General features: G+C 45.6%; 3 protein-coding genes across 3 annotated transcripts; 1 reads left to right on the top strand and 2 right to left on the bottom strand.

Annotated features, from left to right (window-relative positions):
- Window positions 1–832: 832 nt before the first annotated feature.
- OstDelta (oligosaccharide transferase delta subunit) lies at window positions 833–3277 on the top strand. Its single transcript, XM_020961569.2, has 4 exons — window positions 833–988; window positions 1158–1396; window positions 1456–2734; window positions 2791–3277. Exons 1-4 carry the CDS (start codon window positions 976–978, stop codon window positions 3162–3164), a joined length of 1905 nt encoding a protein of 634 aa, XP_020817228.2. The 5' UTR covers window positions 833–975; the 3' UTR covers window positions 3165–3277.
- Window positions 3274–7551, bottom strand: ACOX1 (acyl-CoA oxidase 1). The gene is made up of 8 exons (XM_020961568.2): window positions 6768–7551; window positions 5562–5721; window positions 5210–5502; window positions 4852–5147; window positions 4174–4790; window positions 4011–4116; window positions 3794–3946; window positions 3274–3731 (listed from the first exon to the last, which is right to left on the bottom strand). The coding sequence occupies exons 1-8, from the start codon at window positions 6889–6891 to the stop codon at window positions 3471–3473; spliced, it is 2010 nt and encodes a 669-aa protein (XP_020817227.2). The 5' UTR covers window positions 6892–7551; the 3' UTR covers window positions 3274–3470.
- Window positions 7552–7656: 105 nt separating this feature from the next.
- Window positions 7657–11388, bottom strand: HLH54F (basic helix-loop-helix domain-containing transcription factor HLH54F). Its single transcript, XM_020961992.2, has 3 exons — window positions 10669–11388; window positions 10149–10531; window positions 7657–8138 (listed from the first exon to the last, which is right to left on the bottom strand). The coding sequence occupies exons 1-3, from the start codon at window positions 10742–10744 to the stop codon at window positions 7830–7832; spliced, it is 768 nt and encodes a 255-aa protein (XP_020817651.1). The 5' UTR covers window positions 10745–11388; the 3' UTR covers window positions 7657–7829.
- Window positions 11389–11532: the final 144 nt, after the last annotated feature.

Raw genomic sequence — 11532 nt, 5'->3', positions numbered from 1 at the left:
TTTATACCTTTTTGCAGATTATAGCTTCAGTCAGAAGATTAAAACGCAGTGAAGGAGTCATTTCCCACCCTATAAACTATATATATTCTTTATCAGCATCAACATAGGAATCTTTTCAGCTGTATTCGGGCGAAAAACATTTTTTTCAGAAGTTCCCCATTTTTGAAAAAAAGGAAAGGGGTTACAACAACATAAGAACGCTTCCCAAATTGAAATTAATGCATTTTTGTCTATAATTTTGGCCAATTTGAAATCATTGCTTAGCTAAAAATTGATTAATTTCAATGCGGATAGCACTCTCATGCTAATTTTTTGCAGGTTTTCAAAATATAAAAAAAGAATATAAAACTTATATAAGTTCGAATTTTCGAAAAACTGTAGTAAATTTATATTTCGACCGGACATGGCTAGATTAACTCCTTTTAATTCTGATGGTGTCAGAAATGACTTCTTTACTGTTTTGCAAACATATAACTATAATTAGAATACCCTTTAATCTCAGCTTGATTTTTTAAAAACACCTATTGATTTTTATAGTTAGATAAACATAAAGAAATCGATGTTCCATCGGCTTGCTATCGTTAACATTAAACGATAGTCGTAACGGTTTCATTGCCTTGTTTTTTCTATTAGTCTGGCAGCACTGTTTGTACCGGCTTCATCTTGCACTCTGTCAGAGGTCCCTTTTTAGATCCTAGGGATTTTTTTTTTACAAGGAGCATAACAAAAGAATTTGTTGTGTATTTGGCACCCAAATCTTTATTATATATCCCGAAGACCCGAAGAAAGGAGAATATTCATGAAAACTACACCACACCAAGCGGGTGTGACCGAAGTCATTTTGGGTTTTTCTGCAAAAAATCAGGCGGGCACACTACACTTTCCAAGCTACACCGGCTCTATATGTGACGTGTCTGAAAAATTTCCTAATAGAAAATAAGTGGCGTGTGGAAGCGCGATCCCCAGTATAGGAAAATGTTAAAGCTAGGTGGGTAGATTGGGCAGCCCTTCGGTCGGTAAACATGACCCCAAAGCCACCGGCAGAAAACGCCGGCTGCATGAAGGTCAGCGGTCTCCCGGCGTCGCTGTCGGGTTTTTGTGGTTAACAGCAGTTGCCGGCTACTTAGAATCTCACTTTTTTCTGTTCCCCCTACCAGGTCTGACGCTCCTCTGCGTGCTGGTCGCCTGCGGGCTGACGTGGAGCGCCCGCACCGTGGACAGCCATCTGGGGCCCAAGGATCTCACCCGCCTGCAAAAGGTTTTCGTTGATGGCTTCGGTTCCAGCGACCTCCAGTCCATCTTCTTCTCCAGCCTTAACATTCAGCTGACCGATGCCACACAGAAGGAGCCGCTGTGCAAGAAGATTGCAACGCTGCATGCGGAGTCCAAGCTGAACGTGGGTACTTCGCAGACACGCCCATTTTTACGTATTAATGCTCTTGTAACATATTCCAGAGCTTCGAGAAGGACTATTATTATATTGGTGCTAGCAAGAACCTGGGATGCTCGACCAAGCTGGACGAAGCGCTACTCTCCAAGGTGTACGCATCTTTGAACTCAGATCTGGGCAGCAGCCAGGAGATCTTCTACAGAGTGGTGACCCACAAGATCCTCGGAGTGGCGATCAATGAGGCCACGCAAGCAAAGGTAGTGAAACGGCTTCAGGAGCTGCTCAAGAAAGACGATACCCTTACCGGACTGGGCTATGCTTTCAACGTGGCCACTCAGCTCGGAAGTAGTGCCTCCTTCATTGCCAATAGGGTTGAGGATGCAATCGTGCAGGCAGATGAAGTGGACGGCAAGCTGCTGCAGTTTGAAGGCGGTCTCAGCATCACATCCCTGATTATCAACGGTGCCTTCGGCGTGACCAAGAGCTTTAACAAGCCATCGCCAGTTACTGCCGAACAGGCTGTAAAGTTTGCCAACTACTTCCTGAGCCGGCGATCCGTCCAAACCGCCAAGGGAGCTCATGTGCTGATCGAGGCTCTGAAGACCATCAGTGGAGCCGAGAAGATTGCTCCCGTGTGCATTCAGCTCATTGGCAACGGACAGCTGGAGTCCCAGTCTCCTACTCTGAACGTGGCTGTGGTCGATCTGCTGGGCAAGCCCTTATCGCCGGCTCCCAAGTCCATCACCGCCAAGGTGATCCGCAAGGACAAATCCGTGTTGGCTGAGAAAGTGACTGTGGCTTCAAAATCGTCCGACAAGACCACCTACGTTGCCGACCTGGCCAGCTTGAAGCCGGCTCGCGGAACCTACCAAGCGGAACTCAGTGCCGACGGTGTGTACACGCAGACCCTGCAGTTCAAGGTGCTCGGACGCGTCAAGGTTCAGTCCCTTGAGCTGGGCATTGCCGAGTCTGATGCCAGTGCAGCCACCCGCAAGCAGACCGTCAACTATCCTGGCAAACTGAAGGAGGTCCTCTCCGCCGACAGCACCCAGAAGCTGCTGCTGAAGGCTGTGCTCGTCGAGGAGTCCACCGCCAAGTCCCTGGCTGTCCACCAGGCTTTCGTTCGTCTGCACAACAAAAAGACTGACAAGGAGATAATCTTTGTGGCCGAGCAGGACAGCAGCAAGGCATACAAGTTCGACATGGATGTGGGTAACAACGGCAAGAACTTCAACTACCAGAGCGGCACCTATAGCATCTACCTGACTGTGGGTGATGCCTCGCTGTCCAACTCCTTTGAGTGGCTGGTGGCCGAAGTTCAACTGAAATTCAACGAGGATAAGGGTAAGTTGAATAATAAAATTTCAAAAACCAGACAGTAATCTTCTAATCCCTTGCAGAAGTCAAGCCCAAGACCACTTCGGGTCCCCTGCCCGAAATTGTGCATCAGTTCCGTGTGCCCGACAAGCGCCCGCCCCGCATTGTCTCGGACATCTTCACCGGACTGTGCATCACCCCGCTGGTACTGCTCTTCGTTTTCTGGGGCAAGCTGGGCATCAATGTGTCTAACCTGACGCTGGCGCCCAGCACACTCGGCTTCCATGCGGGCTTCGGTGGAATTCTGGTGCTGTTTTTCGTGTTCTGGCTGAAGCTGGACATGTTCCAGACACTGCGCTTGCTCATCCCCATCGCAGTATTCACATTCCTGGCTGGCAATCGGTTGCTAAGGCGTCTATACGCCCAGCGCACCTCAAAGGGTAATTCGACATCGTAGGTCAGTGCTTGAAGTCAATCACAGAGTCACTCTCCATCTTGGAACTCCTTCATCTGAAAGAAACCACTTTAATAAAGCGATTTAGTTAAGATCAATAACACAAACACACTAAATATTGAATTTTTATTGAAATTCTGTATATTTAAAACCTAGTTTCAACTGTACAAGCCATCATTTCGTTTGTCTTTCAGACCTATTGCTAAGCAAAACAGTTGCGGAATACGAAAACAATACAAACATACAAGTTATATTTACAATAGTAACAGTAGTGAGGACAATTCACGAGCAATAATCAGCTGGAATTGTTTACAGGTGAGCCTTCATGAAAGGCTTCAAGTACTTGTGGAATGATCCGTTCACTGGTTCCTTGTTCAACGGATTCTTCTTGGTCGACTCGAAGATATGCTCGTAAACATTGCCATCGTAGGCCCCTAGGGCAGAATCCAGTACGCGATCGTGCAGATCGAAACTGTCAACCAGGGTGACAGCGTTCGGACGCAATCGTTTCAGGCAGCTCTCCAAGCGGACCTCCAGCTTGGTTACATCTTGATCCGTGAGTTCGATGAACTGTAAATGCCAAAGTAGGCAGTAGTAAAATGGCAGAGGTTGGGAAAGCTGGGAAATCATACCCTTAGGAAGTCCCCAATACGGTTGAGACAGGCATCCACCAGGTACAGCTCCAGCACCACCTTCAGCACATCGGCCAGGGCAGGAGAGACCTGTCGCGAAACTTCCAGCAATTCCGTATAGGCAGTCTGGGCCAGGAAGGCGCGTCCGTGAAGCTATAATCGCATGGCAGATATAAGTATTTATAATTAAAACGATCATAGGGCTATATAGACTCACATCTGCTGCTGCTGTCAGGAAGGTTCCGCACAGATTGGCTGCCACCTCAGTACCGTGTCCCTGCTTGCGACGCAATTCAAGCTGCTCATAGGCAATACGGGTTTTGCTAAAGGAGCAAACTAAATGTACAAATCTTTTATAGGATAATCCAAAATTTTCTTACTTGGCAGCAACGAACTGGAATGCTTTCACAATAGACTCCAAGGAGCCGTCAAAGTTGACAAACTTCTGTTGGCTCAGAGCATCATTTATATAGGCCACCGTTGGCACCAGTTTCTCTCCGTTCAGAGCCTGACCATACACCTTTACCAGATAACGAGCCGTCTGCAGAAGCATCACAGTGTTCTCACCCTCATAGGTGCACACGGCGGTGGTCATACCGTAAATTGTGGGGAAGTTAGAGCAGTCCATGAATCCATGGCCACCACACGAAAGACGACACATCTCCACACCAGCGGCGGCGTCCGCACTGCAGATGGCCTTCAGACAGCAGGAGAGGGCGTGCATTTCGGGCAAGCGGTCCAAATTGCCTTGCTCGATCTCCCCAGAAATAACGTTGTACATGTTCCAGATGCCATCGCCAGTTGTTTTGAAAACAATGGCCTTGGCTATCTGCGGGAACAACTTGAGCTGCTGTGTGGTGTGCTCCATGATTTGGGGCTCCGGTTGATTGGGATCAATGGGGCTCTGGCGACGCACAGCGGAGTACCTGGTAGCAATGGTAGATGCCTTGGCCAGACTCTGGGCGGTGTCACGGATCAGGGCACAACGAACAAACATCTACAAAAAGAAAAGATGGGTAAACGTCCTGCTCTGAGTCAACTAAGAATTATATCGTTACCATGGTTCCATAGGTGAGGACGCTGTTCTTAGGCGCCACATAGGTGCCATCGGGCAGGACCTGCTGGTTCTTCATCAGCATATTGTTCAGCGGAACACGCACATTCTTCAGGCCCAAGTAGCCATTGTTCACAGCTTTCATACCCAGCTTGGTGCCAATATCTCCAATATCGATGCCAGGCATGGGCTTATGGGTGTCCGAGTCCCTAAGCTGGACAATGAAAGGGGCAAGGCCACGGTGCTCACCCTTGGTGTAGAGCTGAGCCACCACCACCGCATGGTTGGCCGTGTGACCCACTGCAATATAAAAAAAGTTCATAAGTTAATGGGCTTAATTGTTATTTATAAAGATAACTCACATCCTCCTGGCCACCACTTGTAGGCACTCAGGGATGGTGTGTTGATCACAAACTCCTGAGTCTTGGGATCGTAGTCAGCCCGGGTTTCCAGGCCGCGCAGGAAGGTTCCGTGACCCAGCTCTGTCTGGGCATAGGTACCAATAATCTCACAGTCCCAGGCCTTACTCAGCCACTCCACCTGCTGATCCATCGTTCCCTGGCCCATAATGGTGGGCACAAACATAACGTAGTGCAAAGTCAGGGGATTGCCCTCTTTCAAGATAGCTGCCCCCAGGGATCCGCCAAGGAGGGCACTGGTCAGTAGAGTAAAATTAGTTTATAGGATCTGTGGATAGTTGATGCGTTCCCTTACTTGTAGGTATCCACACCATCCTCGCCGTCAGCCCTCAGCTTACGGATCTTTTCGCCAATAATGCAGGCTTTGCGCAGGCTGTGTTCGTATAGCTCCTTGTGTGACAAGTAAGAAACGGGGAGGTCATCTTCGAGGGCAGGATCCTCCAGAAACATTTTCTCTGTTCAACAGAAAAAAGTTAATGTTTTGATGTCAAAGGGATTAATATAGGATTTATAGCTTTAAAAGGTTTAATCAGGCTCGAATTCCGCTGCGTAATCATGAGTGGTCACCATAATCATCTCTTATCCCTTGGCGTACCGGGCATTGTCCATTTATGATGCCCTGTTCCACCGGTCAAATCGGCCAGATAAACCTATCAGCTAAACCAATTTCAAGTGGAGTGCCACTGGAAATAGATTGAGGCGGACCTGCGGCAAACATAGCGAAGTGCACGTCAACCCGAATCGGTTAAGATTCGTGCGAAGTTCAAAGATTAATGGCTCATAGCATGGTGGCTAATAGGTGCAGATTAACTTGTCGCAGTTTGTTTATGCGGAATACATAATTAATGAACCGTACCGGGGAATGGACTGCGACTACTGAATGAATGGACAAAGAAAAGCTGAATCAAAACAAAGAAGTCGATATTGTAATCGTACAAGGGGCGTATCGAAAGCCTTAGTTGTAAGAGTAGATCAGAAACGACCCTAAAAGAGAGGCTCTCTAATGTTAACGAGTGTCGATACACTTGGGAAAACTTACTAATTATCTTTAGATAAATTCTATTATATTCTTATTTTAGAAAAACAATATGAGTTGTTATTAATGTGCTGGTATAATGAATATTTATGATATTTACTATGCAAATATTAGTTAATACTGTAAGCGAATACTTGAGAAACCCTGATCTTGATTATAATGATATACTCATATATATTTAAATGTCAAAGACTCCTATCTGAACAGAATATGGACCGGAACAAACAGATTAAAAATCATTTACTTCATATGGTTTCTGGTTTCTTGTAATTTTGACCTGATAGATCTTTGTTGAAGGCCCAAGCTCGAGTGCCAAGTCATGCTTCTGACACAATTTTTAATTTCTTGCACTGGCGATTGTGAAACGCCAAGCCAAGCTCAACAGATAAAGCTTTGAGCGACCGGTTAATGTACCTTACCCGTAGAGCTTGCCTTGCAGCACTCCAAGTGGTTTCGTTGTCTTACCCAGAGTCTTCTTCTCCTGGAATCTGTCCTCGCCACCCGCCCATAGCACGGAGAACTCGCGTGGATTGAAGGTGGCCGTGTTGCGCTCCTTCTGCAGGTCGGGATTAACTTCTTTGGCTGGCATTTTGCACGTTGCACTTAGTGAACTGGTTTTCTCCGTGTGGGATTGGGATTAACAACAATCCAAAGCGTCCGTCTTGGGTGAGTATCGCGCACTGACTGATTGCTGCGGAGAAGGCACTTCCACACTCACAGTGGCACGCTGGCGATCATAAAGTGCTCGACACAGTGGGGACAGTAGCGTCCAATCCAGTCCAGATTATGTGTAGAGTAGGTGCTGCTGATCTGATCAGTGCCAGATCGGAATCTAATCGCGGTTGCCAGCCCTCGGGTACGTGAACTTTAACCGCCTGCATACACAAGTAATGATCTGCTTTGAGTGTATTTAATCGCTTGCTGAAACAATTATTATTCACTTGCGTATTGTTGCTGGACTACATTTGTTACTAAATACACAAAATAAATACACTTCCAGTGAGTAGAGTATATCGATTTTAAAAGGATAGTTTAAGAGTATTAAACCCAATCTCCTTTTTCGTTGTGTTCTTGTGCCAAATACTTCTTTAAAATGTTTAATGCAAAGAATAACAAATATTTTTGACAAATTTGAGTATTTCAAATTAGTTTCGTTTACAAATTTAACAACCTTTCTTCACAAAAGAGAACTCTAAAGCCGACTTGGCATAATATTTATTTTTGTTATTAGCAGGTCTTTGTGTGTGTGGTTCGGCAATCAGCTGTTCGCCAGGGTTATCGCACATATCAAATGCAACCAGGGATGCAAGCTCAATATTTTTGCCGCCAGCTAAAGAGAAATTCAAACTGAAGATTTTAATTACAAAACATACATATATATTTGCTAATAAACTGACAGATCATGAGGTAACACCAATCTTTGGCCTTATAGTGATAAGTTAAGTTGCACATACATACAAATAGATCACGTTTTAATACAATTACTAGGAGCTAACACAACATTTACGATTAATAAATGCGGAGTCATTATAGACCGTGGGCGTGGCTGGTGGCTATTGCTATCCCGCGCTGATGGTGCCCCACGCCCGTCTCGTAGGAACAGCTGGGCGAGGGCTCCATTTGATGCATTTCCGCTGGATACCAGTGACCATGGGACTCCGGCAGCTGGTAACTGAGATCCGCTTGGACGTTGGTCTCACTCCGCGTGGTTTTCGGATAGGCTTGGATGGGATGATGCAGCGACTGCCAGTCCATGCGGCCGGAGGAGCTGGATGATGTCGCCGCACCGAAGGCGGCCAGGCTGCGACTGCTCTGATGGAACTCGAAAGGCCAACTCTGCAAGATCAGAAGAAAGAATGTGATGGGTGGATGATGCTTTCATAAATCATGCCAGTGGAGGAAACCGCACGGAGCTATAAATGGAACAATATGACGACAACCCGTCCGTCCGACAGCGCCATTGTTTGTTTACGCAACTTTGATTGTTTTTAGTGCCCCCTCTCAGTCCCTTCTCTTGTTCCCTGGATCTACAATAACAGCCTCATTAACGGATCTATAAAAACATAAACAGCCAAACACTTGCGGACAAGAGACACTCATGCGGGCTCTGGATATCTCGGGAGGAGGAATGGAATATAGGGCTGCTAGGGATAGCAAGCAAATAGCGAACAAATGGGTTCCCACCAGAACGGATCATGTCGGGGCGCGTGCTAGGATGGGATGAGATGCAGATAGGGTCGGGAGTGGGACTCTCCCACCCAATGCCATCCCATGCCATCCATTCTGATACGATTTGCCGCCATATGGGCACAAGACGGAACCGTATTTGCTGAAATTTTCACGCATTCGGCGGCGGGTAAACAATCGCCTCTATTTGGATAAGTTCTACGCCAAGAATCTTGTGTAAACTCTTCGGTTTGGAATGAATAAACACGGTTGGACGAGCAACAAATTTAATTACAATTATCAGAAGTGGTAAAAACTATCCAACGCGAGGCGACACTTTCCCCGGCATGTCATTCACTTTGTCGCATCAAAGTCGAGCCAGTGAGCATCTTTAAAAATAAAAGCAAAGACTAACCAATGCCCCTCCTCCATCCCCATCCCGATCTGCAGGTCGCCTGTCCTAGCTCCATGGGCCTGTCACTCATATTTAATATTTTTGAAATTCACAAAAGTATCCGATTACAGGAAAGCCAAGGCAGTCTGAAATCACAAAATGTGATTTCAAGCGGTCGCTAGTGGGGGGCCCGATCTTTGTCTAGGTATGGGAATGGAGTCCACCTCCGTCTCAGAAAGGTGGAAATACTTGTCGCCGCAGCCGAATCGGCTGAGCAGATGTTGCACCATAAATATTGTGGATATTGGATATTCTGTAACTAATTTTTAGATTTCAAGGCACATTGAGTAATGGTAGATAATAGATTTTAAATGTTGCCAATTTTACCTAATTAAAAAATTTAAAAGACCAATCCAACTCGAAGGAATACTGAGCGCTGATTGGGATTTACTAACTAATTATAAACGAATTGAAGATATGTTCATTGGCCTTCGCAAACATAGAAGAAAATCTAAAATATTTTTATTCTACGTACATATGTAAATTAAATAGATATTTTTATATATTTTGGGTAAATCAAAGTTTTTTTAAATATCATAACTAAGCCAAAAGTGTATTAATTTCAATTCGGAAAGCGTTTCTATGCTAGTTTTTATAGGTTTAACAAAACTGCATACAGAGGTTTAAAATTTAGAAATCTACGTTTTTGTCAAATTTTAACAATTTTAACAATGTAACCCCTTATAAAATGTTGAAAAATTTGAAAAAATGATTTTCATCCAAACACGGCTAAATCGATTTGGCTGTTAATTCTGATCAAGAATATATATGATTTATAGGGTCGGAAATTACTCCTTTACTATTTTTTAAGAATCTGACTTGAGCCAAATACTGAAGATTTAAAGTGTTAAAAAACAGTGAACTATTAGTGATGCCTTAAAGATTTATGTACTAAAAATTTAAAGTAAGATCTAACAGGTATTCTTAATAATCTAATAGCTGGATAAACTCAAATTTCAATTAGGTATCTCGACCTGTTTCGATTTGACTGAAAACCTCAAAGCTTGTGATTAACTTGGGCATATCATTTTGGGGTATCCCCCGACGACAACGACGACACCCGTCATCCGTCTGACGCAATCCACCTGGAGTGGCCGGCCAGCCGGACGGCAAGCTCATTAATGCGCCTCCGATGCCTAACTTAACCTGCGGATGCAATGCCTCGTTAAGTGGTGCCAGTGACATCACTTATTGGGGACAGGGATCGCAATTGCAATGACACTTACCATGCCGTGCCCGCTGCCATGGAAATGGAAATTGCCTGCTCCAGAGGCACCCTCTCCAGCCATGTGACTCGTGTCCAGGCCATCGGAGCTGGCTGTACTCGAGTGGCTGTGGTTCAGGCTGTGACTGTGCCCATGACTCTGGCTATGGTTTTGTGAGTGGCTGTGATGGGAGTGGTGGCTGCCATTGGTGCCAGTTTCCACAGCGGTGATTAGCTGCTTGATGTACAGCGTGGCCAGACGCAGGGTGTCCAACTTGGAGAGTTTCGTGTCCGGCGGAATGTTGGGCAGCTTGGTCTTCAGACGTCCATAGGCGCTGGACAAAACCCGCATCCGCATTCGTTCCCGGGCATTTGCCGCATTTCGTTGCACCGGCGGCTGGGAGCCTGGATTTGGATGGAAGGAATTTATTTAACTTCAAGAAAAAAATCTTCAAAGATTTAACTTTCAATAGATTTAGAGAAACGTGGATAATAACCAAAATTTTTGTGATATTTTTCTTAAATAATACCAATAAACTTACTATGTGAACTAGCATCCTCATCAAAGTCATCATCGTAGAGATCCAAGGGGCTGGAGGCGCGCTTCTTGCGGGGCATTTTCACACAATTTTCTTTTTTAAACTATCACAAGTATCACTTTCTATATATTCGGTATATAATGGTTAGATATTCAAATTCAATCACAGAATTTTCAAACTCGAAAACCACGTAAACTCTTGAGTAACCAAACTAAGACGTCCGATTCGCGGCGCACATAGAGCACATATGCAAGAAATGCTGGGAGAGGCCTCCTTTTTGAGCACTCAGCTCCTCGGCACTCTGCTCTCCAGATTCCGGCTATTTCTGGCACCTCCGGTGGGCGTGCCCTGCTCCGCCGGCCATCGCAATTGGCGGAGGAAGGCAACACATGGTGCGATCTGCGGTCTCTTTCTCGGATGCCTGGCTGCCTCTTTGGGCTTCTGGCTGCCACCACATTGGCGCAGTTCGCTTTACAAAATGAAACGCTGCTCTCCGTGTTGTTTATCCGGTGGTGATACGGACTATTTTCGAGTTGTGTCACAAGGATGTGCGATGAGCTGCGAGTGCGAAGCGTGCCAAGACTCCGGATCCAGATGGCACCACCTGGTTTGTGGGACGCCTCACAGTGCATTTAGGGATCAGCGATCACCATTTAATGGGAGACAATCGGGAGTGATCTTAATCCTGGGGTACAATGGCATATCCTGTTCTTGGGGTCAGAGACTGTATGTCAAACGAATTGGGGCCTAATTTTTTAGTCTTTAACTGAGTTCTTTCTATGCTATCAACTCATATGTTTTATGATATTGGATTAATATAGAAAATTAAATTATTAATGTGAAAGTGAGCATTAAAAACTCTTAAAG

The sequence above is a fragment of the Drosophila serrata genome, unplaced genomic scaffold (genome assembly GCF_035046125.1).
Source record: "Drosophila serrata isolate PLE 108 unplaced genomic scaffold, ASM3504612v1 contig_26, whole genome shotgun sequence".
Taxonomy (NCBI): domain Eukaryota; kingdom Metazoa; phylum Arthropoda; class Insecta; order Diptera; family Drosophilidae; genus Drosophila; species Drosophila serrata.
The sequence above is the reverse complement of the archived record's forward strand: the minus strand, read 5'-3'. Positions and strand labels throughout refer to the sequence as shown.

What these genes read in the sequence shown, in the direction of transcription:
- OstDelta (XM_020961569.2), top strand. An exon ending in ATGCGGAGTCCAAGCTGAAC is followed by an intron (nt 1,397 to 1,455) that starts GTGGGTACTTCG and finishes AACATATTCCAG; the next exon opens with AGCTTCGAGAAGGACTATTA. An exon ending in GAAATTCAACGAGGATAAGG is followed by an intron (nt 2,735 to 2,790) that starts GTAAGTTGAATA and finishes AATCCCTTGCAG; the next exon opens with AAGTCAAGCCCAAGACCACT.
- ACOX1 (XM_020961568.2), bottom strand. Translation starts at nt 6,891, where the DNA reads ATGCCAGCCAAAGAAGTTAATCCCGACCTGCAGAAGGAGCGCAACACG. An exon ending in CAAGTGGTGGCCAGGAGGAT is followed by an intron (nt 5,148 to 5,209) that starts GTGAGTTATCTT and finishes TTTATATTGCAG; the next exon opens with TGGGTCACACGGCCAACCAT. An exon ending in GTATTGGGGACTTCCTAAGG is followed by an intron (nt 3,732 to 3,793) that starts GTATGATTTCCC and finishes TGGCATTTACAG; the next exon opens with TTCATCGAACTCACGGATCA.
- HLH54F (XM_020961992.2), bottom strand. Translation starts at nt 10,744, where the DNA reads ATGCCCCGCAAGAAGCGCGCCTCCAGCCCCTTGGATCTCTACGATGAT. An exon ending in TGAGGATGCTAGTTCACATA is followed by an intron (nt 10,532 to 10,668) that starts GTAAGTTTATTG and finishes ATCCAAATCCAG; the next exon opens with GCTCCCAGCCGCCGGTGCAA. An exon ending in ATGGCAGCGGGCACGGCATG is followed by an intron (nt 8,139 to 10,148) that starts GTAAGTGTCATT and finishes CTGATCTTGCAG; the next exon opens with AGTTGGCCTTTCGAGTTCCA.